At 53.0% G+C, this 24,248-nt stretch overlaps 12 protein-coding genes across 12 annotated transcripts; 7 read left to right on the forward strand and 5 right to left on the reverse strand.

The window, feature by feature from the left end:
- Positions 1–344: 344 nt before the first annotated feature.
- BBA_00226 (uncharacterized protein) lies at positions 345–814 on the forward strand (the record flags this gene model as incomplete). The annotated part of the gene is made up of 2 exons (XM_008595323.1): positions 345–561; positions 642–814. The coding sequence occupies 2 exons, from the start codon at positions 345–347 to the stop codon at positions 812–814; spliced, it is 390 nt and encodes a 129-aa protein (XP_008593545.1).
- A 790-nt stretch (positions 815–1,604) lies between these two features.
- BBA_00227 (cutinase negative acting protein) lies at positions 1,605–3,059 on the reverse strand (the record flags this gene model as incomplete). The annotated part of the gene is made up of 3 exons (XM_008595324.1): positions 1,605–1,923; positions 1,977–2,539; positions 2,595–3,059. The coding sequence occupies 3 exons, from the start codon at positions 3,057–3,059 to the stop codon at positions 1,605–1,607; spliced, it is 1,347 nt and encodes a 448-aa protein (XP_008593546.1).
- Positions 3,060–3,514: 455 nt separating this feature from the next.
- BBA_00228 (NADH-ubiquinone oxidoreductase 12 kDa subunit) lies at positions 3,515–3,981 on the forward strand (the record flags this gene model as incomplete). The annotated part of the gene is made up of 2 exons (XM_008595325.1): positions 3,515–3,740; positions 3,824–3,981. The coding sequence occupies 2 exons, from the start codon at positions 3,515–3,517 to the stop codon at positions 3,979–3,981; spliced, it is 384 nt and encodes a 127-aa protein (XP_008593547.1).
- Positions 3,982–4,389: 408 nt separating this feature from the next.
- BBA_00229 (mitochondrial ribosomal protein subunit L37) lies at positions 4,390–5,068 on the forward strand (the record flags this gene model as incomplete). The annotated part of the gene is made up of 2 exons (XM_008595326.1): positions 4,390–4,720; positions 4,812–5,068. The coding sequence occupies 2 exons, from the start codon at positions 4,390–4,392 to the stop codon at positions 5,066–5,068; spliced, it is 588 nt and encodes a 195-aa protein (XP_008593548.1).
- A 214-nt stretch (positions 5,069–5,282) lies between these two features.
- BBA_00230 (WASP-interacting protein-like protein vrp1p) lies at positions 5,283–6,616 on the reverse strand (the record flags this gene model as incomplete). Its single annotated transcript, XM_008595327.1, has 2 exons — positions 5,283–6,428; positions 6,491–6,616. The coding sequence occupies 2 exons, from the start codon at positions 6,614–6,616 to the stop codon at positions 5,283–5,285; spliced, it is 1,272 nt and encodes a 423-aa protein (XP_008593549.1).
- Positions 6,617–7,339: 723 nt separating this feature from the next.
- BBA_00231 (uncharacterized protein) lies at positions 7,340–8,596 on the forward strand (the record flags this gene model as incomplete). The annotated part of the gene is made up of 1 exon (XM_008595328.1): positions 7,340–8,596. One exon carries the CDS (start codon positions 7,340–7,342, stop codon positions 8,594–8,596), a length of 1,257 nt encoding a protein of 418 aa, XP_008593550.1.
- A 458-nt stretch (positions 8,597–9,054) lies between these two features.
- On the reverse strand, positions 9,055–10,167 carry BBA_00232 (uncharacterized protein; the record flags this gene model as incomplete). The annotated part of the gene is made up of 3 exons (XM_008595329.1): positions 9,055–9,364; positions 9,426–9,648; positions 9,714–10,167. The coding sequence occupies 3 exons, from the start codon at positions 10,165–10,167 to the stop codon at positions 9,055–9,057; spliced, it is 987 nt and encodes a 328-aa protein (XP_008593551.1).
- A 1,173-nt stretch (positions 10,168–11,340) lies between these two features.
- Positions 11,341–12,039, forward strand: BBA_00233 (uncharacterized protein; the record flags this gene model as incomplete). Its single annotated transcript, XM_008595330.1, has 2 exons — positions 11,341–11,847; positions 11,908–12,039. 2 exons carry the CDS (start codon positions 11,341–11,343, stop codon positions 12,037–12,039), a joined length of 639 nt encoding a protein of 212 aa, XP_008593552.1.
- A 592-nt stretch (positions 12,040–12,631) lies between these two features.
- On the forward strand, positions 12,632–13,660 carry BBA_00234 (alpha/beta hydrolase; the record flags this gene model as incomplete). The annotated part of the gene is made up of 1 exon (XM_008595331.1): positions 12,632–13,660. The coding sequence occupies one exon, from the start codon at positions 12,632–12,634 to the stop codon at positions 13,658–13,660; it is 1,029 nt and encodes a 342-aa protein (XP_008593553.1).
- Positions 13,661–14,049: 389 nt separating this feature from the next.
- BBA_00235 (peptidase A4 family protein) lies at positions 14,050–14,900 on the reverse strand (the record flags this gene model as incomplete). Its single annotated transcript, XM_008595332.1, has 2 exons — positions 14,050–14,516; positions 14,642–14,900. The coding sequence occupies 2 exons, from the start codon at positions 14,898–14,900 to the stop codon at positions 14,050–14,052; spliced, it is 726 nt and encodes a 241-aa protein (XP_008593554.1).
- Positions 14,901–17,116: 2,216 nt separating this feature from the next.
- BBA_00236 (uncharacterized protein) lies at positions 17,117–19,779 on the reverse strand (the record flags this gene model as incomplete). The annotated part of the gene is made up of 3 exons (XM_008595333.1): positions 17,117–18,743; positions 18,805–19,086; positions 19,394–19,779. The coding sequence occupies 3 exons, from the start codon at positions 19,777–19,779 to the stop codon at positions 17,117–17,119; spliced, it is 2,295 nt and encodes a 764-aa protein (XP_008593555.1).
- Positions 19,780–21,965: 2,186 nt separating this feature from the next.
- Positions 21,966–24,248, forward strand: BBA_00237 (Putative Zn(II)2Cys6 transcription factor; the record flags this gene model as incomplete). Its single annotated transcript, XM_008595334.1, has 6 exons — positions 21,966–22,034; positions 22,118–22,339; positions 22,398–22,592; positions 22,646–23,082; positions 23,143–23,978; positions 24,034–24,248. 6 exons carry the CDS (start codon positions 21,966–21,968, stop codon positions 24,246–24,248), a joined length of 1,974 nt encoding a protein of 657 aa, XP_008593556.1.

A 24,248-nucleotide genomic window follows, 5' to 3' on the forward strand; every position in this document is an offset into this window, starting at 1 on the left:
CTTCTCACTCAGCCAGGGCTCTCGCAAGTCACAACAACGCATCCCACTGAAGCAGAGGATATTGATGGTGTATGAGAGCTCGACACGATGATCTCGTAGATTCGTGTAGACTGACAACCCCAAAAATGCGTATATAGGGACATGTGTTCAATTGAGAGTTAGATATCCCCCACATGCTGAAAAAAAAGTGTTCAAAGCACCCATGCCCTGACAAACTCACGGTATCTTGGCAAACGAAAGGCCCGCAAGACAATCAAGATTTCTGTCGCACTTGTCCTTCCCCCCCCCCACACTAGCTTACGACCTTGGCCACTACTCAAAACACAGAAAGGGCCCCCGAAACAATGGACGTTGTCGCCAGCCTCCCGGAGAGCCATCTCCGCGCCATCCTCGTTGCTCTCTTCAAGGACCCGTACACGCACGACCGCGTCATCAGCATGGCGAGCAAGCTGGCGGCCGCGCCTTCTTCCTGCAACGGCAGCGACCTGGCCATCTGCGTGCAGTGCAAGCAAGCCTTTTCCGTCCTGACGCGTGCCGAAAACTCGTGCCACTATCATCCCGGTAAATCTGAGCAGTGGAGGCGGAGTTGGGCGTTTGTGCATGGCGGAAGTGGCTTGCTAACAGGCTTTGCGCGTAACTAGGGACCAGATGGGCGGACGAGAGCAACGAGGCGTGGGAGGACCACTTCGTCAACACTGACGGGCCCATGGAGACGGAGGAGAATATGGAGGATTGGCCGGATGCCTTTGTTTGGGATTGCTGTCAGAAGACAGGAAGCGCTCGGGGCTGTAAAGTCGGCCAGCACAGATCATAGTCGAGTGGTTAAGCAGTTAGTATCACGGTGTGTAAAAGAAAAGACGAGCAAGAGTAACGGTAATAAAGGTTCATAGAGTCTAGATGGAATCACTTTTTCCCAGCCTAAAAACGCCAGTGGACTACTAAAACTACAGCAAATGCAAAAAGGTGGTTATAAGCCAACAACATACTTACTTGAGTCATAAGAGCATCATGAAAGCATCATGAAAAAAAGCACACCCTGAAAATGTGCATATATGGATGGGTATCGTGAATGTGGCAATTGCTTCAAAGCAAAAACCGCCTCTTCGCAGTGGTCCAAACCAAGTATTTGCATTTTAGGTAAAAAAGCCCCCCGAGCCCGTCAAGAAGTTTTCGCTCGATCCAAATTGGTCAACTCAGCCATTGTCATTATCCACTCGGCCTCGGGAGGAGGCAGGAGGACGCCGACAAGAGAACGTCTTTTCCAATATTAGCACGCTCAAATCCCTCAGGAAGCCCACTGGATGGTTTGCTCTTTTTTTTGCCGCCCAAACATAGAAGAGTACATCGAAAAGCCATTCAAATCGTCTGCCCACATAGGTCTCGGGAGGAGACATTATAGCCACAAGCCCTCGGCCACCCAAAGTGAATAATGAAGCCCCCAGGTCTATCACTGCCTCGCAGAGGAAGCATTTTTCTCAAAGCCCACTAGCTCGATCCAAGAGCCGCCAACTTGTTTTGAAACGACAGCCCACTATAGCTCAACGCCCACTCCAAAGTCCCGATCATGGCTTTCCAAAGAAAAAAAAGAAAATCTCAAACAGCTCTTAGTCAAAAGAGGTCTTGGTGCCAGAGAAGCCGCCACGACCACCACCACGACCGCCGAAGCCGCCGCGACCACCACCACGAGGACCACCACGGCCACCGCCTCGGCCACCGCGGCCGCCGCCACGTCCACCACCGAAGCCACCACGGCGGTCACCACCACCGTTCTGAGGAGGACGGCTGCCAGCAAAGTCAAGACGGACAGCACGCGAATTTCTGCCGTTGCCAATGGAAGCGCCGTTCTTGGCGTCAAGAGCAGACTTGGCGTCCTCAATCGAGTTGAAGGTAACATAGCCGAAGCCCTTCAGGTTACCGGAATCACTGCAGAGATTGTTAGTGAATATGCAGAGTTATAGAGAAGGGGTTTCACTCACGGGTCGGTAGGCAGACGAACGCTGGCAACCTCGGCAACCTCGCTGAAGAACTGGCGAACAGTATCCTGCTCAGTATCAAAGGGCAGGTTACCAACGAAGAGAGTATCGCTCTCAGCGCTGAGGGTGTCGCCGTGGCGCTTGGCACGGTCGGCGGCGCGGTCCTGAGGCTTGCCCTCAGTAGGCTTGGCGTTGGCGTAGTCGAGATTCAGGGCACGGCCATCAATCTCCTGGCCCTGCATGGCCTCGTAGGCCTTGGTAGCCGACTCGGAGTCACCGAAGTCGACGTAGCCGAAGCCACGGCTGCGGCCAGTGTTCTTGTCGGTAACGACACGGGCGCTCACAATGTTGCCGAAGGACTTGAAAGCCTCGTACAGAGCATTGTCGTCGACACCCCAGCTAAGGGAGCCAGCGAAGAGGGTCATGGGCGCGTCATCAGACTTGGCCTTCTTGGGGGCCTCGTCAATCTCGTCCTCAGCCTTGCGCTTCTTGGAGGGAGCAGCCTCAGTCTTCTCCTCCTCCTCGGAGTCAGAGTCGTCACTATCGTCAGAATCCGAGTCCGAATCCTGTAGTCTTATTAGTTTCTGGACAAGAAACCTCAAGTGCAACGGCTATACATACATCCTTCTTGGCACTGGCGGCCTTGGGGGCAGCCTTCTCATCCTCATTATCAGAGTCAGAGTCGTCGCTGTCATCAGAGTCGTCAGAATCTTCAGCAGCGGCCTTCTTGCCGTTGGCCTTGGCAGCAGGCTTCTCATCCTCGGACTCGTCAGAGTCAGAGTCCGAATCCTCATCAGACTCGGACTTCTCAGCAGCCTTGACCTTCTTGCCGTTGGCGACGGGCTTCTTGGGAGCCTCCTCCTCAGAGGCGTCAGAGTCAGAGGCGCTGGCCTCGGACTCGCTGTCGGACTCGGAGTCAGAGTCAGAAGACTCAGGCTCGACGACCTTCTTCTTCTTTTTCTCGATGGTCTTGTCAGAAGACTTAGCAGAGTCCTTGGCCTTGGAGGCCTTGGTGGTGCCGTTGCTCTTCACAGCCTTGGACTCGGCCTTGGAAGGCTTCGCTACCTTGGTTGTAGATTTAGCCATTGTGACTATGTGTGATATGCTTTCTAGACACGAAAAAAAGAACAGAAAGGACAACCCAGAAAGAAATTCGGGTTAGAGGGTATAAGGATTGAGGTGTGAAGAGGTGTAGAAAATTTTCTAAAAGGCGGGCGGCCAGGGTCTTTTTACCTGGTGGTTGGGCAGAACCTGGATACTTTTTTTTTCGCAGGAAAAGAGCGGGTCTAATCCAAAGCGGTGAATTTGATAAGATGGTACTTCGGTACTTCGAAGTCGCGGCCAAGAACTGATGCCTGACAATTGAGGCGCTCCAATTGGTCAGTCCAGCAACGCCGCTAGAGGTTTGTGATGTCCTAGGCCGAAGCGCACGCCAGCAGCCATTGCTTCCCACACTATCCGCGATTCCTTGCTCGAGCCTCGTGATAGCCGTGCGACATCCGGCTTTTCCATCAAAGAGGATCCTCTTCATATCGCCCAACATGCCGACCCCCGAATCCGAGATGTTCAAGGCTCAAAAGCCCACGGTTGCGCCAACCTTCAACGGTGTCGACTTTGACGACACCAAGGCCTACAAGGCTGCCGAAGACGCCGTTATCCGCGAACAATGGGTCGGCGCCATGATGACCAGACTTGTCGGCGAGGAATTGAGCAAATGCTACATCAAGAACGGCAACAACCACTTGGAAAAGTGCGGTGACCTGCGAGGTAAGCTCTCCGGCGTTGCAGCTCTAGCTTGGCGGATCCTGGGCCAACATCACGAGGATGCTAATTGAAATGGGATGATTTAGAGAAATATCTGGAGCTTCTTGCCGCCAACAAGATCAAGGGAACGAGATTCTTGCAACAAAACTACTTGGAGAAGAAGGACGAGGACATGGATATTGCGGCCAAGGTGCACACCTCTGATAAGATTGCCAAGCTGAACCAGGGAAGATTCTCTTCATAATGGAGACATTTGGGTTGACTGTAAAAGAAGCGGAGTGATTGCCAATTGTTATTGGTATCTCCTCGACAGGACAGATGCACAGTAGCAAGCTGACTACGACACGGGCATTTGTGTAACTCTGCGAGGGTGTATATATATGATAAAGAAATGAAACAGAAGTTTCAAGTAATCAGAATACCTGATCTATTTCAATGTTTTTTCTGCGTGAGCCGTTTTCTGCGTGAGCCGTAAGTGTCTTTTGAAATGACGTTGTGGTAGACCAGTGCCTGCCAGCGCCCAAGGCTCCCCACGCGACTGCGACTCCAAAATTTCTGAACGCTGGCACCAGGCCTCCTAATCAATCACCACCTCCACCACCACATTCTTTCTAACCACAAACCACAACGCTTCTCGCAGCCGCTTTTCGCCATGTTCTGTACAAGGTGTCTGCGCACAGCTGTCGTGCGTCGACAATTACCCGTGGCTCGCCGCCATTTCTCCGTCGCGCCGTTCCTGCGCTCCGCCAGCGAGCCTTTGCTCTCGACTCCCACCACAGCCGCCGGCGAGCCCGCGCCGGAAAAGGCCGCGCCGCGATCCAGCTGCCGCGAGGGCACCATTCTCACGGGCCTCAACTATACCAAGGGAGGCTCCGACCCCGTTGCGAAAAAGGACGACGAGTACCCCGAGTGGCTGTGGTCCTGCCTCGATGTCACCAAGAAGAGCGCCGAGGGCGAGGATGACACTCTCGGCGACGAATATTGTAAGCTTCCTTGGGCGCCATGATGCCTCGAGTCGAGCTTTCTTGGCTTACTCGTAATCTGTACTGACAAATTTTGCCCCCCCCCTTGCAGCCAAATCCAAGAAGCAACGACGACTAGCGGCCAAGCGACAAAAGGCTACCGAAGCTGAGCTGCTCGCCTCTGGCAACCTCGAAGCCCTCCAGCCCAAGATCCCCATCCAACAGCAGTCGATTAATCTTCCGGGTGAAGAGAATGGCTCTGTTGCCGATAATATCGCAGCGGCTGAGAAACGCCAGGAACTCAAACTCGCCATGCGCAAAGAGAGAAAGGCCAAGATCAAGGAGTCCAATTACTTGAAGTCTATGTAAAGAAGAAGATCAAAACCTCTCAGCACTTGATTGAGCTATGTGTATACTATCATATCGGCTGCTTGGGCAATGCCTTATTGTAATATAGAGAAAAAGGATCATCGTGTGCGCGTGCGTTCGTTGATGTTTCGCGCAAAATACGAGTCTTGACAACAAACTGAGCTGAACAAGAATTATATAAGTGTACAACTATGCAAGTTTTATAATTTAACAACTAAAATGCGCTTAAATCGAGCGGAACACTGCTTCCTCTGCCTGCTCTGTATCTTTGGCTACCCCCTGAAAAGGCTCTCGGTTTTGGAAGCTGATCGTCCCCCTGGAAGTGCCATCTCGAATCGTTGATGAAGATGCGACCCCCGCCACCCAGGCTTGGGCTTGGTGAATGGAACGAGGTTTTCGAATTCGGCGTAGGGGTTGGTGAAGAAGACCCGTTTGTAGACAGCGTATAGGCGCTAGGATCGAGCATAGATTGTCGGAGAGACGCGCCACGGCTACGGGATTGCGGAGGGGGTGGCGGCGACGAAAGTGCAGCTGGTGGTGAGGGCGCGGCTCCCGGCGGAGGAGGTGGAGGGGGCGGAGGCGCTGTCGTAGGCGATGATCGTCCCGAGGGTCGATTCACGGCCGATGCAAAGGGGGGCACGGAGCTGGCGGGAGGAGGTGGTGGAGGGGGTGGCTGTAAGCGAGGAGCAGCCGCTGGCAAAGGAGGTGCACTTGAGGGCGGCGGCGGCGGAGGCGCGCCTGGGGCAGATGATATCGGACGAGGTGGAGGCAGCGCCGGCGCTCCTGAGGGAGGCGGGGGAGGGGGAGGAGCAGGGGACGATGTAATCGTCGGCTTCAAAGCTGGTTTCCGAGAGGTTGGTATTGCAGGTGGCTTCTTTCCTATAGGAGGGGGCGGTCCCCTTCCACTCGTTTTTCTCAAACCACCAGGACCAGGCACAGGCAAAGATGGTCTTCCAGGGATCACGGGAGCGCCACCAGACGGTGGTGGAGGTGCAGAAGCAGGTGGTCTAGGTGCGGAGAATTTTGACTCGCCGGGATCAGACAAGTACGAGGATTCTGAGTCTCGTCCAGTGTCGACACCACCACCTCTCTTCTTTAACTTGGGCATACCACCCGCGAACAGGCCACCAAGCTGCGGCGCCGCAGATTCTAGCCCGGCTGACGTTGCTCCGGTACCCTGATCACTGTTGCTCCTTGCGCGGTTTCCAGGGACAGGAGGCGCCAAGCCTGGAACAGGCGGCGCGCCTCCGACTGCTGGCCCAGACGATGCGACACCTCCGGCAACCTGAGGGGCAGAGCGATCGTGCGTGACGGTCTTTTTGAGAGCCCTGCCTTTACTGATATCGGCAAGAAGGGCACCCTATAGGACGTGGTTAGCAAATATGTGAGATAGACGAGGCAATCGCTCCCGTATTAACATACTCGACCCGGCGGAGGACGTCCAGGGAGGCCACCTGGTGCACCTCCAGGAGGAGGTGGAGGAGGAGGTGGAGGACCGCCAGCTCCGGGAGGAGGAGGCGGCGGCGGCGGCGGCGGCGGCCCCGGCATTGTATCTTTCGAAGCTTTGTCGAGAGAGTTATATGCTGGGGTAGCAGTCGCGGACAGGGAGTTGGGTTGGAGTGGTAGTTGAGGTCGCTGAAATGGCCGCCCGTTTATGAAAGAAGATAGGTGGTTGCGTCGACCAAAGTCGCAGAGTTTGTAGACAGACTGCGACAGGCAATGACTGTGCCGACTGGTTTATCCAGCGATCTATGTTGTAGGTAGAATACTGAATTCGATTTGCCGCCGTCTCGAGTGAGATGCTTTGGTTTCGTCATTGGCGTGACGCTGGCCACGCAAGAGCGGCCCAAGATGAGTGGCTCAGCTGTCTGCCCCACTACTCTTTCATGGTAGCCTTGGGCCTTGATCGATTTAAGTGGTTCGAATACTGCATATTACAATAATTTAGACATCATTCAATTAATGAATCGCATCTTTGCACTTGTATGGAAGTTTTCACAAAATCAATTCTAGCAGGTCGGGCATCAAAATTGTACCAAGCCAGGCCCCAAACTCGCTGGCTGGCGCTTCAGAAGGGATCTCACTCATCCAATCACCGCGCTAAGAATTTCTTCCCACTCTCACCACCACTATTAAGGGTCTCTTCAACCCTTTGCTGACCACAATCACCTACTGGGACGCACACCCAGGCAGACAGGCTCGAGAAGCGTCTATTTTGGGAAAGGAAGATTATAACACCCGAGTCCTGCGTAGTGCGCTGTCGCGACGAAGATGCGCTCCGCATCGACTCGCTTAGTGGGCGGCTTTGTTTGCCAGTCTTGCGCAGTACTACCGCGCTCAACGGGTGCTGCTGTGCAGCTTTTCGGTCGGCCGGTCATCTCCAGAATCGGATACGCGAAGAGACTGCCGACGTGGAGAGACGCTGGTGTTCGCTGGTCCAGCAGCGCCACGGCCTCATCGGAGGATGCGGACCTCAATCAGAGAGACGCTGCGCCGGCTCCCGGCACTGGCGTCCAGCGCATAACAGACCCGATTGAGCTCGCCGCTCTGGCCGAAAAGAGCAGCAAACAGTTTCAGTCCGTCGACGGCATTCCCGCGAAGCAGCTGACCACGGCAGCCCTGCAATCTTGCCTGCGCGCCGCGATAGGCATCCACCCACAACTGAAGCGCGCCGAGTCGCAGAGCAAGGCCTCTGCCTCACGGCTGGCTTCTCTCAATGCCCAACGAACAGGCTCCAAAGTACCCATCGATGCCCGCATAGCCGAAGCGACGAACCGCATCTCCTACGCTGCTTGGAACATTATCAGCAACCCCAATGTCGAGATGACGCCCGAGTTCCTCGAAATCTACGTCCGGACCCAGAACCAGCTGGGCCGCCCGGAGTCTCTTGCGGCTGTCTTTGAGCTGTACGCGAAAAAGAGTAAGCCCGTCGTCAAGGACGGCGTGATCACGTACCAGCCCACAAACCCCAACGCCGCCTCGCGCGCCGTCGAGACGGACGTTGTCAACATGGCCCTGCAGACGGCCATTGACGCCAAGAACCTGGATGCTTCGCTCAGCATTATTGAAGCAGGATTCTGCGTTCCTGCATTCAAACGCGCCAAGCTCATCAAGCATGGCACAGCGCCGGCTATTGGCCTCATGGCACTGCCCTTTGGTATCGTGGGCCTGTCTACCGCTTACGCTGCCTACTGGCAGAACACTATGGATGTGACAACCGCTACAGCAATTGGCGCCGCCGGTATATCCGGATACCTGCTTGTTGTCGGCTCCCTGGGCATGATTGCCAAACTCAGCCACAAGGATCAAATGAAGCGCGTCACATGGACGCCCGGCACGCCGCTGCGTTATCGCTGGATGCGCGAGGAGGAGCGTGCTGCACTGGACAAGGTAGCCCTTGCTTGGGGCTTTAAGGAGCCTTGGAGACATGGTGAGGAGACGGGCGCCGACTGGGAAGGCCTGCGAGAGTACATGGGCTACCGGCAGATGCTCCTCGACCGTGTCGAGTTTATGGATGGTATGAGCTAGTTGGCTTCGTTGCCGTTATTTCGACCATGTGTACCATCATAATCCTGTATATTTTCTAGCCTATGGACAAACAAATGCTTTCGTGTTTCAATTACACGCAAACATATAACAACAGAGAAACGTAAATCGTTGTTATTAGTTAGTCAACTGCCGCATATACGGCCTCGTAGTGTACAGGCAAAGAGTGAGGTGTTATTGTTATGAATCGAAGCTTGTCGAACAGGGGAGCTGGCTAGCCTTTCATTCCCTCGATATCTGTATTTCATGACATTGAGACCCCGTCATGCCTGCATTTCACTCAACAGAGGCAGAGTTATTCGACCGTGGTGGAGGCCTGTCGCTCGAGCCTAGCCATGCGCCATCGTTCTCCAAGGTATCTATGCCAATATACTTCAAGGTACTCAATTAAGTCTATCAAGGCTGACTTGATGGCATTTTGGCTTCTACATTCGTAGCCTTTATGCATCTTCGATAAGTTCGTAGTACGAAGGCTTCCACCCTACACTAGCCATGGACGCAAGCATTCCCTTGCTTGATATGGACTCAAGGTAGAGCATGCGAAAGTCCACGTCTTTGGCACGTTGCCAGCGCTGCATTAGCAAAGAAGCCTGCGAGTCCTGCGCAGGAAACGAGTTAATGTATGCTTGCCTGTCTCTCAGCATGGCCTGGCTGGGGACATGAGTGGCGGAATCATCAGTCCACAAGAAACAGGGCAGCTTGGCAGCTTGCACGATGGGAGCCATGGCTGCAAAACCCCAATCAATGATGCTTTCATATAATCAGCTCTATAATTCAATTGGAAGGGATCGAGTATTGTCAGCACTCTCACCATTTAATGTTATTATCTTGGTCAACAATGATGTTATTTGGCTTCAAATCGCCATGGTCCACAGCAAAAAGCGTACTGTTTCCATTGGGGCCGAGGACCTTGGGCAGCAACGCCAGCTGGTCTAGGCAGTCCTTCTCGGCAATGCCAGGAAGCTCCCCGTCTTTGACGCGATTCAGTTGGTTTTTAATCCGTCGTTCGAAGAAAGCTGTAGCAGTCGTAGATCCTACAAAGCAGCCGATTAGCTGCCCATCTAGTTGATACCGACCAACGGTTGACAAATTTGCATACGATTTTCCATAGTACACGTTATCAGGGAAAGTTGGATTGCAGCCAACTGCGCCAGCAAGGTATCGCGAGTAGGTTGTGATGGGGAATCATCGTCCCATTGTAGAGGGACACCTTCAGCCCAATCGAGCACCGCAAAGGGATAATTGATTGGGTTGTCAAAGGTAAGGCTGGCAGCGCGATAACGCGGGGACCAGGGAAAGCCCTTTTCCTCAAGCGTCCGAATTATACGCGTTTCCATGTCGACATTGGCAATGGCATCTTGTTGGCTCTCGCGCAAAGGGTGATTGATACGCACCGAAAGGCTCGGGTGGTCCTTGAAGCTGATCTTAAAGATGCGACATTCTCCTCCCTCGAGTTCCCCATCCACGAATGGGTCGCTGCCACCCAAACGAAGATCAGAGACAGCGGCACAAATGGCCGCTGGTTCGAGGTTTTGGGCTGCTTCGTGAATCATGTCTGTTGGCCGTGCTTACAGACTGCAGAGAACTGTCTCAGCGGAGCATAAAGAGTGCGGATTTGGTGTAACCGTGTAAACCGTCCCACCACGTGACACTCAAATAAGGCGCATGTTATTACAAACTGACAGGCAGAACCCGGATGGTGTCTGGGGCATCAAGCCTCTTGAGCGCGATGACTAGACCTATCACAGCTGGTGGACTTGTACCTTCGACCGCACTTCTGCCTGAAACGCTATTGACTAGGTCCAGTCAAACTTGCTCCGGCCATCCGTCGCAAAGACTCTGATGATTAGAAAGAGCTACCAATCGGCATCAGTGAAGCAAAACCGTCTGGTCGTTATAGTTCTACACCACTGTACGGTCGACACCCACAACAACGGTCCAAACCACACACGCGACAGGCTGCGGCTCCTCTCATCATCCGATGTGGTCACAGAGCCTGTCGAGCTACCTATAAACTAGCAGTGAATCACTGACAAATTCTATGAATCAAGAGACCAAAGGTCGGCTGGCTGCTCGCTTCTCGTCGTGGTCTCTCGCACATTCTTGCTGCTGCCGCTGTCCTGAACTCAGCCTCAAAAGCGGCAATAGGGCAGCACCAGCCAATTACTGTGAAAGCTTTAGCGCATTCTGATGGCAAATATGAAAAGCCATACAAATAACCCGACTACCTTGGAGTCAAGTTCCAGTGGGATGTTGCGTTCAAGTCACTCATCCCTTTACTCGATTATTGGTTTCGGAGAGGTCACTTACAAATAGTAACGCTCGCTTGGCAAGAAGACATGTTTTCTGGTGGTAGTAATGCGATGATATGCTGATACAAATCGTGCGTAAGAACACAAGGATATCACGGCGTTGGGTGAACTACTAAACTGGACTACCCGTCAATGAATGTCGGAGTTGGTCGCGGAAGGGGAGGGGGGACCTACCGCGTTTTGACTCCCAGAATACAGTTGGAAATACATGATATATGGGCGCCTAATTACGATGACGCATACTGGTGATACTTTTGTTAATCACCTTCCAAGGTAAATTGAGCCCGAGTGATTTGTATAAATAGTATGATTTATTCCTACTGGACTCAACTAATCGCATACACACACACAGCTCGCCGCATAGCCCAAATCAATCCTTAAAATCTTCATCTATTCCAATTACAGATTTTCAAGATGACTGAAATACTTGCCCCTTACTCGCACGAGCACTTTCACAGTCTCCCCACAGTCAAGGACGCACACGACACTTTTGAGCTTCTTGAGGGCCAGAGCCACGTCGAATGGCTCAAAGATTTCTTCGTGGAGCATGGCATGGACAGAAAATTTGGCTTGGCCATGATGCATCGTCACTTTGACTTGGATCCTAGCGAGAGGCTGGTTGAGTACTTGGGCACATCAACTCCTTGGACGGGCTCATCGGATGGTATGAATGAACCACAGCCATCTATGTGGGCTTTTGATAGCCAAGGGCTCCTGAGACCGACCGAGTACATGTACTCGACCCTGCAAGACGACGGTTTCGACCCTCAAATGCTTGACTTTGTCACTCTGTTGAAAGCAAAGCCCGAGTCGCGAGGGCTGGCTCATCTCTTCGGTTTGGCCCGATATCCGGGCGACAACTTTCGAGGCTCCTGCGAATTCACCCAAGGAAGGGCCAATATCAATCTACAGCCCAAGGATGTATGTAAATTTTCGATTGCTCGCTACATTCTAGACAGCGAATTGGCTGACAATTTTTAGTACCCGGATGACTTGAAAGCCTTTTCTACAATTTGGTTCTTCTCCCCACCACTTTGGGAGCTCAAATGCAACTGCAAGTGCAACGAAATCGCAGAGAATCACAGCCACAGTCATAGAAAACCACAGCGCTAGAAGTACTCGAGAATGCCCGCAAAAAACATCCGAATACGTAAAGAGGAGAGAGTCCGTCACTAGGGAGGGACTAGAGCTTAGTTTCAGTCTATACACGATATAGTATCAGGATAGCTGGACTTGAATCAAGCATTGTACGCATTTCTCGTTCCTTTCCATATTTCTGGGCAATGTGACAAGCTAACGCAGTAGCTAATTCAAGCCACTTTGCTCCTTCACCTGCTACATTCGGCACCGGTAGTGTGAACTAAGAAATGGCTTTATCCACCTCCCTGCATCGCTGCTTTACATCCAGTACAGTAGACGACCTTCTCCATATATTGCCGACGAGCTACTACGCCAACCACTTGCCATTCATGGCACCTGCATGCATGTCGGCACCTACTTTACATGTGCTTCTCGGTGGAGGGGTCCTGCTCTGGTTCTGTTCTGCCACTGAACAGAACTCTCGCTCGACCAAGCACAGCAACAGTCACTCTTTGAGGCCAGAAGCTGCTTCTACCAACTTTCCTGCACTGTGGTTTTGCCCTCGAGCTGCTGTTTTTGCGCCTCCAATCTAGCCTAGCCATCTACGCGTCCGCGGCCGTCATTCATGCGCTTCTCTCTTTCCAGACTTGCTGCCTCGAGCCTGCTATGCGCCGGTCTCGTCTCGGCGCAGACCAACTGTTCCGTTGACAATGGTCCCTTTGAGGAAGACCTCAACGGCTCCAACTTTACCTACCCGCATCCGGTGAAGCTCTTTCGCTTCCACAACCAGCTCCAGGACCTGGAAATGGCCTTTATGGACATTGCCCCCTCTTGCGGATCGCCCAACGGAAAGACGGCCGTAGTCCTGCATGGCAAGAACTTTTGCGGCCCTACCTGGGGCGCCACGATTGACGTCCTGACCAGTATTGGCTATCGTGTCATTGCCCCGGACCAGGTTGGCTTCTGCAAGAGCAGCAAGCCTACAGGCTACCAGTTTAGCACCAACCAGCTGGCCAAGAACACGCAAGCTTTGTTGAAGACTCTCGGGATCAACAAGATTACCCTGATTGGCCACTCTCTTGGCGGCATGCTCTCAATCCGATTCGGCCTGCAATATCCCGACTTGGTTGAGAAGCTCATTCTCGTCGACCCGGTCGGTCTCGAGGATTACGTGGAAAAGGGCGTTCCTTATATCGCCCTCGATGACAGCTACAAGTCCGAGTCTGCTCAAACCTACAAGTCCATCCGGGGCTACGAGCAAGAGGTCTACTACATCGGGCAGTGGAAGAGCTCCTACGACACATGGGTCAACATGCTGGTCAACATTTACCACGGCCCCAAGCGCGAGCAGTTTGTCACCAACCAGGCTCAAATTGTCGACATGGTGCTGACCTCGCCGGTCGCGCACTACTTTGGCGACCTCAGGCCCAAGACGCTCCTCATCGTCGGCGACAAGGACAAGACGGCCATTGGATCGCAGTGGAGTCCTCCTGACGTCGCTGCCGAGCTCGGTCATTTTGACATTCTTGGACCGCTGGTTGCTTCTCAGCTGCCGAATGGTCAGCTGCATCAGTTTAAAGATCTTGGCCATGCTCCTCAGCTGTCCGATCCCTCGGCTTTCCATTCTGTCATGATTGACTTTCTTTCATCATAATATAGTAATAATATAACGATGGACGTTTCTGGTATGCATTTCTAAAGTTTCGCGAGTGTTTGACTTGTTGTATTCGGACTGTGTTGCTTTTAATGTTACCGCAACATCTGTGACCCATGACAAAAGACTGAGTGCATTTCATCAACCAACGACCGTAGAGGTGCAGTCATGATGGCTATTTTCATGATACTATCTGAACTCACCATCTTACTAGAGCTCGCGTGATTACATTTTCTTACATTCACCAAGTCAAGCAAAAGCCATTGCTGCGTATTGGTCTCTTCTCTTTCATTTTGTCATATTTACTTACACTCGTTCTTATTTACGTATATCTAATGTTACTTGAACCTCCCTCTCCCGCGCCCGCGACCACCTCCCGATTCTCTCTGCTAACCGCTGTAGGCACACTGCACGCCTTGGCCGTCGGCGCGGCAGTCTGTGAGGGTCTGCCCGTCAATGGCGACGTTTGTGATGGTGCTGCCGGCCGCACCGACGCTGCTGCCCTGGCGCGAGGCGGCGTAGGTGTCGTAGAAGTCCCACTCGCCAAAGTCGGCAAACGTCTGCGAGTCGCCGCCGTACTCGAGAATCCACTCGGCGTCGGCCTGGCAGAGGGGCTCGCGCATGTCGCGGTACGGGGTGGTGATGCGGCGACCGGTGGTGAGGTTCTCGAGCGTCGACGTGCCCGAGGTGGGCGAGGTGGCGTTGACCGACATGCGAATCACGTCGCCGTCCTTGACGGGGAACTGGTCGTCGTAGTAGACGGGGGGCTCGGGCCACCACTCGTACCAGGCGCGGACGGTGCCGTCGCCGTGGGCCTGGACGCCGGTTTGGAGAATGGCGCTCTGGCAGCTGTAGCCTGTTGTTGCGTGTTAGTGGATGTTCCTTTTTTTTTTTTTTTTTTGCCCGAGAAAAGACAAAGGCAAGACAGGATGTGCGGGCAGAAGAAGGGGGGGGGGGGGGGGGTGGGTGTCAGTAACTCACCGTCGATGCCGACCCAGGCGGCGGTGCCGGCGTAGCTGTCTTGACCGGTGATGGAGGGAATCCTGGTCGTGCCCGTGACAAAGGTCCAGCCGCGACCTTCCTGGACGCCGCCGCCCCAGGGCGAGTCAACGCGCTGGCCGGCAAAGGAGCCGACCTTTGTGTGCAACGGCCCACCGACGGGGACGTTGCTGTTGGTTTTGGGCGCGGCGAGGGCGCCGCCGGCGGCCGAGAGGAGAGCGACGGCGACGGTGGTCTTCATGCTGATGGATGGATGTGCCCAGAGGAAGAGAGGACGAAGAGACTGACTAGAGAGCGACGATGGCTCCAAAAAGGACAGAATGACCCTCTGTTTTATACATGAGCAACGGATGAATACATCTCCTTCATCACCGATACTGTTTAGCAATAGGGACAAAACACGGGGGTAATTTTGACTACTAGGAAGTCAACTTGGGTCAACGCCACCGGAGTCAGATAGCATCTCGTTACACGGCCTGCCCGAATCGACTTTAGACCGGGGAATTCACGTAGCAGCCGACGACCGATCTAGCAACTGCTTGTCGAGATGGTGCTTATGCGGTTACGGGCTTTACGAGCCCGGTGTTGAGCCACCTGCCCATAGCGGAAGGAAGATGCCTAATAAGATTCCGTGTTAGCCGTCTTTCGCGTGGCCTTCTCCACGATTTATATAGATGTGACAAAGTGGGCTTTTTTTTTTGCTTTTGTATTGGGGTACAATAGGTGCTCTCCAGACGCCAAGAGACACCGGGCCGTCGGCAGATTTCCCTCGGCTTGGCAGAGGATGAGAGCGGATGACATCTTTTGCAAGATGCCGTTGAGTACTTCAAAGCTCCATAATGTCAACTTTCATCTCCTTTCTTTTCGGGACAAGCCCGGCATCGTCTTCCAAAGTAGCCCCCTTTTCCCAGTCTTGAAACTGACTCTGTCACGCAATTGTTACGCTTACACTAGCCAACTATCCCAGAAATCAGCACTATTACCACATTTGTTATCAAACTAGGGCGAAAGGTTAAGTTCTCCTCCATTTAACCAAAAAGATACTGTCAGGGAACATAATAGACACCTAGTTCTTTCCCACTTTACCGTAATTGGCGACCCCAGTTTTGCCCGAATCCGTAAAAGGAAGCTCGCTCACCTCGAACACAAAAGGATCGACACCAACATCCACTCAACTAGCAGATAGCAAAGGATGAGCTAGGAACGAGAACGTAACTGAGAAAATAAAGGGGAAGGAACGGGTCCCGGAATGCTGTTCTGCCGTGGTAAAATCCGATCAAGTTTTGATGCCAAGGAAAAATACATTGATTTGTGGCTTGACAGCGACGTTTCGGCCCATGCAAGCCACGCTTGGCAGCCATCAACTGCTTGTACAGAGGACGACGTCTACTGCGCGTGCAGAGCGAGAAAGCCAAAGATTCGAGACAAGTCAGACGGTGGAATTTTTGATCTGTAATTTAATTATTTGTCATGAGCATCTAGATCATTGTTTTGGTGACGTATATCAATGCTTATAAACAAGGCATGCTGAGACGACCAACAACTGGCAAATGCATGACCAAGGTTTATCCACGTATCTAGCCTCACTTTACGCTTCATTCTCTAGTTTTGAAATTCTTCTTTTTACTTGTAACTGTTAAAGACAGAAGCAATCTGTTCCAGAAGTTCTCTTCTATGGCAACCGCTGCCATCGGGAATGCACTTTCAAAGAGCAATAGAATCAAAGTAGCAAAGCCACGACGGTAAGAAGACCCCGTTTCAAAAGCTCATTCAAAAAAAAAAAAAAAAGTATCCCAATGATAAATATCTGAATCAACATTTTTCAAGGTCCTGTTCCTTTTATAGTCGTTGTTTCTCTTATAGTCGAAGAAAACCAAGAGAAAACTGACCGACGTGCTTCCACACCAACACCCTCCTCCTGGGAGCTATGCGTGATGCGCGTCTGGCTGTGGCTTGTACTTGACTGCGCGGCGCAGACTTTGTACACCAGAACCATTTGCTTGTCTGCGCTGGCTCAATCTCGAGGTCAGACACGCCGTCGGCCAACGTTGTCGTCTTGTCAAATTGCAGCGGGAGACGAGGTTAGGCGTAGTTGTGGCTACGTGCGCCGCTTCGACCGTGGCGTGGCGTGGCGGGCGTCACTTTGCCTGGGTGTGCAACTTTCTGACACACTTTTTCCTCTTTATACTCAGTCTCACGATTGTGCTTCCTTGCTTGGGCGCGTTTATTCTTGTGGTATCATGTATTCATCTACTACTGTGCCAGGGTACGGCCTCCTTCGCCAGCGATGTCGTGTCCCTTTTTGGCTTATTCTCGTTCTGATGCCCGTGGATTCCCAGCCAGCAGCGCGTCTCCTTCCCAAAGCAAAAAGTTCAACCGCAGTATTACCACCCCGTAACAGTATTCTCATATACAATGTACAAATTCCTCACATACATGTATTGTCCCACTTTGATCTTAGCTAGCCACTCGCCTAACCCATAGAGATGTTGGTTCGTATACTGCTTCCTTATTTTGCCGCTTGTGTGCGCGGTGGAGCATGAGGCCGAGCTCGTGCTGTTCCCGCTGAATCTCTGCCAGTTCAGCCTTGAGACCGTCGATTCTTTGGCGCTCTAATTCACGCCTCCGCAGGACTTCATCGCTGTTGAGAATATGGTCAATAGGCATTTGCTCCGTCATCTGCTTGATACATCGATCGATGTTGAGACGCCGGTTGGCTAAGCTGTCGAGCTGCGCGGTGAGATGGGTCACTCTGTCGCTCGCCGAGACTTCTGGCGGCGCAGGCGGCAGCGGCTTGCTCATCGATGACAGCGACGATCGCCGCGGCTTCGTACTGACCGCAGCGCCGGATCCGGGGACGGCGGATGTACTGAGCGTATTGCTTGAGGCAGTAGAATCAGGCCTTGAGTTCAAGGCGCTTCGTATAGCGAACGGGGCGTCGGAGATGGAACGTAAATGTTCTGGCCTGGACAATGTCTCGTCAGAGGGAGAAAGAGACGAAGTGGGCGATTGCATGCCAATAGCGGGAGAGCTGTCGATGGAAGTTACTCCACCGACAGTTGTGGCGTATCTTGTCATGCTGAATCGTGAGGCGGGCTGCGCCCAAGCGTCCCCTCGCTGGTGAGGGGCGCTCGGACTCTCTGGAGTAGGTGGTTTCGGGACGTTGTTCTCGTAAACGGGGCTAGAGGCTAGCGGATGTGCATGGTTGCTATTTCTGTCGACGTGTGCAGAGATTAGAGGATGTGCATTGTTGCTAATTTTGTCGACATGTACGCCTGGAGTCGGTTTGCGCTTGATAGTGATGCTCTGCCCTGGAGAATGACGCGGCGGAGGCGATGCGGATACCATTCTGTACTGGTCGTGATGGGGTGGGGAAGGATATGGATTGGGGTCGTATTGGCTTGCATCCATATTGTACTGGGCGCGAGGCGACTGCGTGGCGAGGCTGTTGGCCTTTTTATGTCTTCTTGGAGAAAGAAGTTTGCGCATGGCAGCGCCAGGGCCAGTTGCTCCATCCGTACGCGGGTTGCCAGTGTGGGACAGTCGGGTGCGAAAGTGGCCGTCGCCCTTGGCTGTGTTTCGCTTGCCGCCCTTGACGGGGAGAGACAGAGTTGCAACGCTTGGGTCGTCTCGCATCGGGGCGACTTGTTCTTCACGACCACTGGCGCCTTGCCATGGAGGTCTGGCGTCGAGCGGCATGGCCCGTGTATCCGCGTGTCTGGTGCGCATGCCAGAGGATGAGTCTCGCTGTGGAATGAAGGTTTGCTGGGCGTGTCGCGGAACCAGGCCGGCTGGATTCCCTTGTAGCTGCGGCTGAGGATGCCATTGTGTGTTTTGGTCGGCGACAGGTTTCCTTTGTGAGGGAGGCCGCTGATATGCAGGCGCTCGGTCTGAGCCCGGCGCGTGATAAGGACCGGGACGAGGCAGAGCAGGCAGGTTGCGGTGGGTGAGGGGGATCTGGCTGTCGCGCAGAGGCTCACTGGGAGGTGTCAGCTGTCTTTTTTCTCCCTTGACAGCTCGCACAAAGTCGTCGAGCGAGGCATCTGAGTCCTCGTCAATGGGCGATACAGTGCCGGCGTGGGGGCTGCGAGACGGTGTTAGTGGTGGTGGGACCCGCAATGCCGCGTGTACTTGTTTGCACTCACGCTGTGCGCCAGGCTGTGATGTCGGGAGAGCTGGGAGGGGAAACGGGCTCAATAGCCAGCGGCTGTGCCATTTCGAGAGCAGCAGCACCGCGGCGAATGGTGGTGGGCGAGGCGTCGTCGTCGGGATCGCTGTCGTCGGCGCTGTGGACAGAGGAAGAGCGAGTGGGAGCAAAGACAGTCTGATAGCGAAGCTGTTGGAGGCGGCGTGGGTTGCGAGGAGGAGGTTTTAGTTCAGGAGAGGAAGCAGAGCTGCTTGAATAATCCAAACGAGAGGTATATGGGCTATGATTTGGAAAGAAGCATGTTAGAACTTAGCAGAGGGTGGATGGTGGATGGTGGATGATGACAGTAAGACTGAGGCGTGTGTGGCTGTGAGGTTCACGAGGCAGAAGAGGGGGGGGGGGATGTGCTGGCAAAGATGATATTTTATTTTGGGAAACAAGTGAGGCCGAGTCGAGATTTTGTAGTGGAAATATGGGAGCCTGATATTGACGCCAGGGCAAACGGTGACTGAGGTTTGATAATTGTGATGGTGATGGGATGGTTGGGCCAGGGCAACGTGGCGAGTGACAGATGACAGGGGACTTACTCTTCTGGGTAAAGAGACTGAGGGACGGCTTTGCCTTTGAGAATGCGATATTTGTGTGTAACGTCTGTGGTGATGGCGAGGGCGCTGAGGGAATATTCGAGGTCCAGGTTGAGTTGTGAATGAGGAGACGAAAACGAGTATGCCTTGTCAGCAGAAACAGCAGAAGCAGAAGCAGAAGCAGCAGCAAGGCCATGGCGGGAACGAAAGAGGGACTTGGACGTAGATGAAGCCACTGAAGATTGCTGCGGATCTTTCAGGGTGCCGCTAAAAACGGCCTGGTCTGTGCCTGGCGGGGGTCCCCTCCTACTGCCCGTGGCTTCTGCTGTAGCTCCTGCTTTAGCTCTTCTTGCTGTAGCTCCTGCTGTGGCTTTGCGGCGATCCCACATTTTGCCCTGTAATAAATGCCTGTAAATCTTGGGAAGGACCTGAAATAACCTTCAATGCTGCCTGCAGCGCTGTGCTACCTCCCAACCACTAATTCCTCGCAGTTCAGGGCGCGGATGACGCAGGGGCACCCCACGCGACACTGGACAGCCTCCCAATTCCAGCTGATGCTCCTTGTTCGATTTCTTGACCCCGTCCCGTCAGTCGATGAAGAAACACGACGTGGCTTTTGTCGACTTGGGATGAATGGGAAACCAAACAAACACTTTGCCAGGGTCGGCAGCAGCCACGGAACTGCTTACTTCGGTCCGTTTGGTAGGCTCTTCCACGCTCAACTACTTTTCCGCAGGATCTTTGTGTATCCGGGAACCTGTTCTTTGGGCTGTGGTTGTCGAGAGTTGTCTCTTCTCAAAGGCAGGTAGATGGAACGTTGACTTTTGAGCAGCTGATGCAACTGCTTGATGCAACCGCTTGATGTGACCTGCTCTACCTAGGTATCAGACTTTGTATGGCGCATACAACAGACAAACAGGCCGAACCAGGGAAAAAAAAACTCAAATCAACAAGCTTGGAAAAAAACAGAGAATGCAAAAAGAGATGTACAGTATCAAGTCGCACATCAAGTGTTTACGGCAGTCGTCTCGTCTTTATCCTCGATCACCCTATCCCTGTTTAATGGCATCCCCCAGTCACAAGCGCCCGCGACACCTCCTCTTGGTTTCCTCCTCACCGAGGTCTTGTTTCTGGGCCGCCTCGCACCGCATTTGCAAGGATGACTTGTGCTACTCCGTCTAATCCGAACTCCGTACTGGAATCAATCAGCGACAGACAAAAAGACGCAAATGACCTGCGTATTTTCTTCTCTCCCACTTCTGATACAGGGGCTTATTGACTTGCCCACCTCGCGCTATTTTCCTCAACAACGTACTGGTAGCTGCAAAGGCGAATGATGATAATGATCATAAAAAAAAAAAAAAAGACAAAGAAAAAGAAAAAGAAAAAAGGTCCGAGTACCTGATATCCAACCATCAACACCGCAACAGTCTCCCGGCCCCCACGCCCGTGGTCCTCATCGGGGCCGAGCACGGGGCTGGGCGGTTGCAGGTCCGTTTCAGAGCATGGCCCACGCAAAAAACCAACTGGCCCTACGTCGCCCAAAACAGACCGCCCGAGAAGGAATGGAAAAGAAAAGAACACAAGCCTGACCAGCCCGAGATGTAATGTCACCCGATGCAACCACTATTTTTTCTTTCTTTGCCCCGCCTTCATCCTATGATGGTGTGGGTTGCAAGATTACAAAACCACCCAAGGCCTGGGGGAGGGCCAGCCAGCCGGGGCTTTCTGTCCCGCTGGTTTGATCAGCCTGGCGTACTAGCCGCTGCTGCGTGAAAGTCTGCGTCGGCCAGTTGTTTTCATCCCACCTGCGTACGCTCACGTCGAATGTGGTTTCATGAAGCATTGTTGCACCAATTAAGCATGCATTGCATGTAAATGCAGAGTCTGTTTGGTTTTTTCCGATTCCATCCTTTTGATTCCATTCTCGGAATTTTGCCAGCTGCACGCCGACCTTCTGGCTCTAGACCACTACTGCCCCCCGGCGGGCCTATTAATCCTACCACTCAGTAATATGCGATATGCCATCTTGATAGTCGAAGCAGGGGCTCTCAAGTGATTCCTAGTTTCTGTTTCATGCCTATGTCTGTCGATTTGCCCTTGCAAGATATCATAAATCGGCTCATGAGCAGTACTCATGATGTCAGTAGTCCAGCAATGGTTCAGTAGCCTGCCTCGCTATCGGCTTCAACATCATGGCTTTACTAGTGTGTATCAGTATTTGCGACGCATATCACAGCATCAGATATGATCTGGTGACTTTTTTTTCTTTGTTTTGATTACCCCGGTGTGGCTGCGAATTATGTGACGATAGTTTTGTAATTAACTTTACCACTACGGCGCCTTTGGTGTCGCCATTCAACCATCATGCTCGAATCCGACCAAAAAACTATCTCGTAGCTTGTCGGGTGTGGAGTCCGTCGACGGCTGCACACAAACTTTCTCTATGCAACCAAGGGGACAAACCACAGACAGGCGCACACTGCCATCGAAACCGGCACTACTGCTGCCCATTCAGTAAAAGGTGTACAACGGAGGCGATAAAACAAGATATATCCAATTGACCTTGGACGGCATGAACGCCCCTCGTAAGCGGCAAAAGGTCGCGTCGGCCTGTGAGCGCTGTCGGAAGCGCAAGCTCGGGGTAGGTGACGTTTGTGCCTTGTCACGACCTCGTCCAGCTGCATACACCACACGACACAAGCCTCGAGACTGACATGTTTTCAGTGTGATCGGGAGCGTCCATGCCAGCTCTGCGTGCGCGCTGGTGCAGAGTGTGTTTCCAGGGACCCGGCTTCTCAGAATCCAGCCCCGTCATCCTCTAAGCGCGCAGCAACAGACACCGAGCACGCGCCGCCTAGTACCGGGTTCGGCAACAATGCCGGGGCTCGGAGCTCGGGTGGTGATCTGCTGCTGCCAGAGTCTAGTATCGTTGACTTGACTGCTCTGGTACGACCCTGCTGCTCCTCTGGCACTGAATTGCTCGTCAAAGCTAATGATGGGGTAGGTTTTGTCAAAAATGAGCCTCGATTCCTCGCCGAGTCAGGATACTTCTGCTTTGCCAGGAGGAAACAAAATTCTCGACTGGCAACCGCCCAGGCGCCGACACTGGCGACAGATTGTTGGCCTTCAGCTTCCCAACGATGCTACCCTGAGCCAGTTTGTCGACAAGTTTTTTGTCTCTGTCGATTGGTTCATGATGGTGCGTGTCTGCATTGAACTTTTCAAATTTGAGGATTCTAATGTCCACGATAGCTGCTCGAAGAGTCTTTATTTCGAGAAAGATATTCACTACTCCTCGAGTCGAGTCATGTCGTCCACCATGAGGAAAACTACTTGTGGCTCACCATGATCGTCGTTGCACTAGGTGCTCATTACTCTTCCTTGTCTGAAGCCCCCGGGCAGTCTCAGGCAGACCTCAAGAAGCTAGCTACAGACATCATGGGGCAAATAGAGGCCAAGTTCCTCGAACTCATGGGCTGTGCGACACTCGAAGCAGTTCAAATATCGGTCCTGCTTGGAAGCTTTCTGCTTTTCAATGGCCGGCCCAACATCGGTCTGGCGATATCAGCTGCTGGCGTCAAAATTGCGCAGGTCATTAATCTCCACCGCGAGAGCCTCTGGCGAGACTGCTCAGCGGTCGAAAGAGAGGCAAGACGCCGGACATGGTGGACTCTCGAGGTCTTTGACAAGTGAGGAGGCCGGGCTACAGATGGTTTACAAGAGAGAGCAGCTTCTAACCCTAGTCTTAGGTATTTTGCCATTGCCTTTGGGCGGCCCTGTATTGTGGATGATACAGACTGCAACGTGGGCATGATCTCTCAGGTTGGACCTGCTCACAGCAATACCAGCGTCGACGGAAATCTGCCATTTCACAATTGCAAGTTTCGTTTATATCGAATCATGGGACAATTCCTAGGGCGTCGCCGACAGATGGACCAAAAGAGCACCGTCCAGTCCATCCATGAAGAATTGACGCATTGGAGAAACCAGCTACCAAGCCGGCTACGGATCGAGTCGTACAGAGACATGCCGCCAGGCCAGGAGCTTCCAATACCCCAGATGCAGGCCATTGCACTACAACTCACGTATGACAATCTGCAAATTGTCCTGCACCGCACAGTTGCATTCGGTCAGGGTAGCAAGGTACAAAACACGCCCGAGGGATTGTTCTCGCTGCGCCATCTGATGAAAGCGGCACTGCGAACATCGGATTTACATGCTTTCCCCAATTCACTACACGCGATGCGACGGACACATGCTAGCATGCACATTGGCATCACGCTTTTCACCGCGGGCATAGTGCTGTGTATTGCGGCCTTGTCGCAGCCTCTGTCGGACACGAGCCAAAAGGCTAAAAGCGGCGTGATGCATATTATCCGAGCCTGCAAGGACTCAGCGGACCCCCAGAATGTTGGCTCCAGACAGAGCATTGCTGTTCTTGAGCGTCTTGTTACTGTGGTGCTGCAGCACGAGAACCAGCTCATCACTGGTAGCGCAGCTGTCGCGGACCCCAGCAATACTGGCGCAACACAGACTGCTCCTGTAGTTGGCCAAAGCATGTCCGAAATTGAGTCTGCACCAACAAGTAAGTCATTGCGCAGTGACAACAGACAACACAAACATGCTGAATCATGTTGTAGATCTCACACAGTCTCATCAGGGCGTTGGTGCTTCTCAAAACGAATTCGGCCTGGACATTGCAACGACAATGCCCGGAGCGGAGCCGACTGAGGGTGCCACCCTCGACGGACTAGACTGGGATGGCAGTCTATCAGTATTGATGGATTCTGGCTTGGCTGATGCCAGCCAAATGTGGCTCTGGCAGGGAGAGGAAGAATTTTCGTTTCCTCCATAA

This window comes from Beauveria bassiana (assembly GCF_000280675.1).
Source record: "Beauveria bassiana ARSEF 2860 unplaced genomic scaffold BBA_S00001, whole genome shotgun sequence".
NCBI lineage: Eukaryota > Fungi > Ascomycota > Sordariomycetes > Hypocreales > Cordycipitaceae > Beauveria > Beauveria bassiana.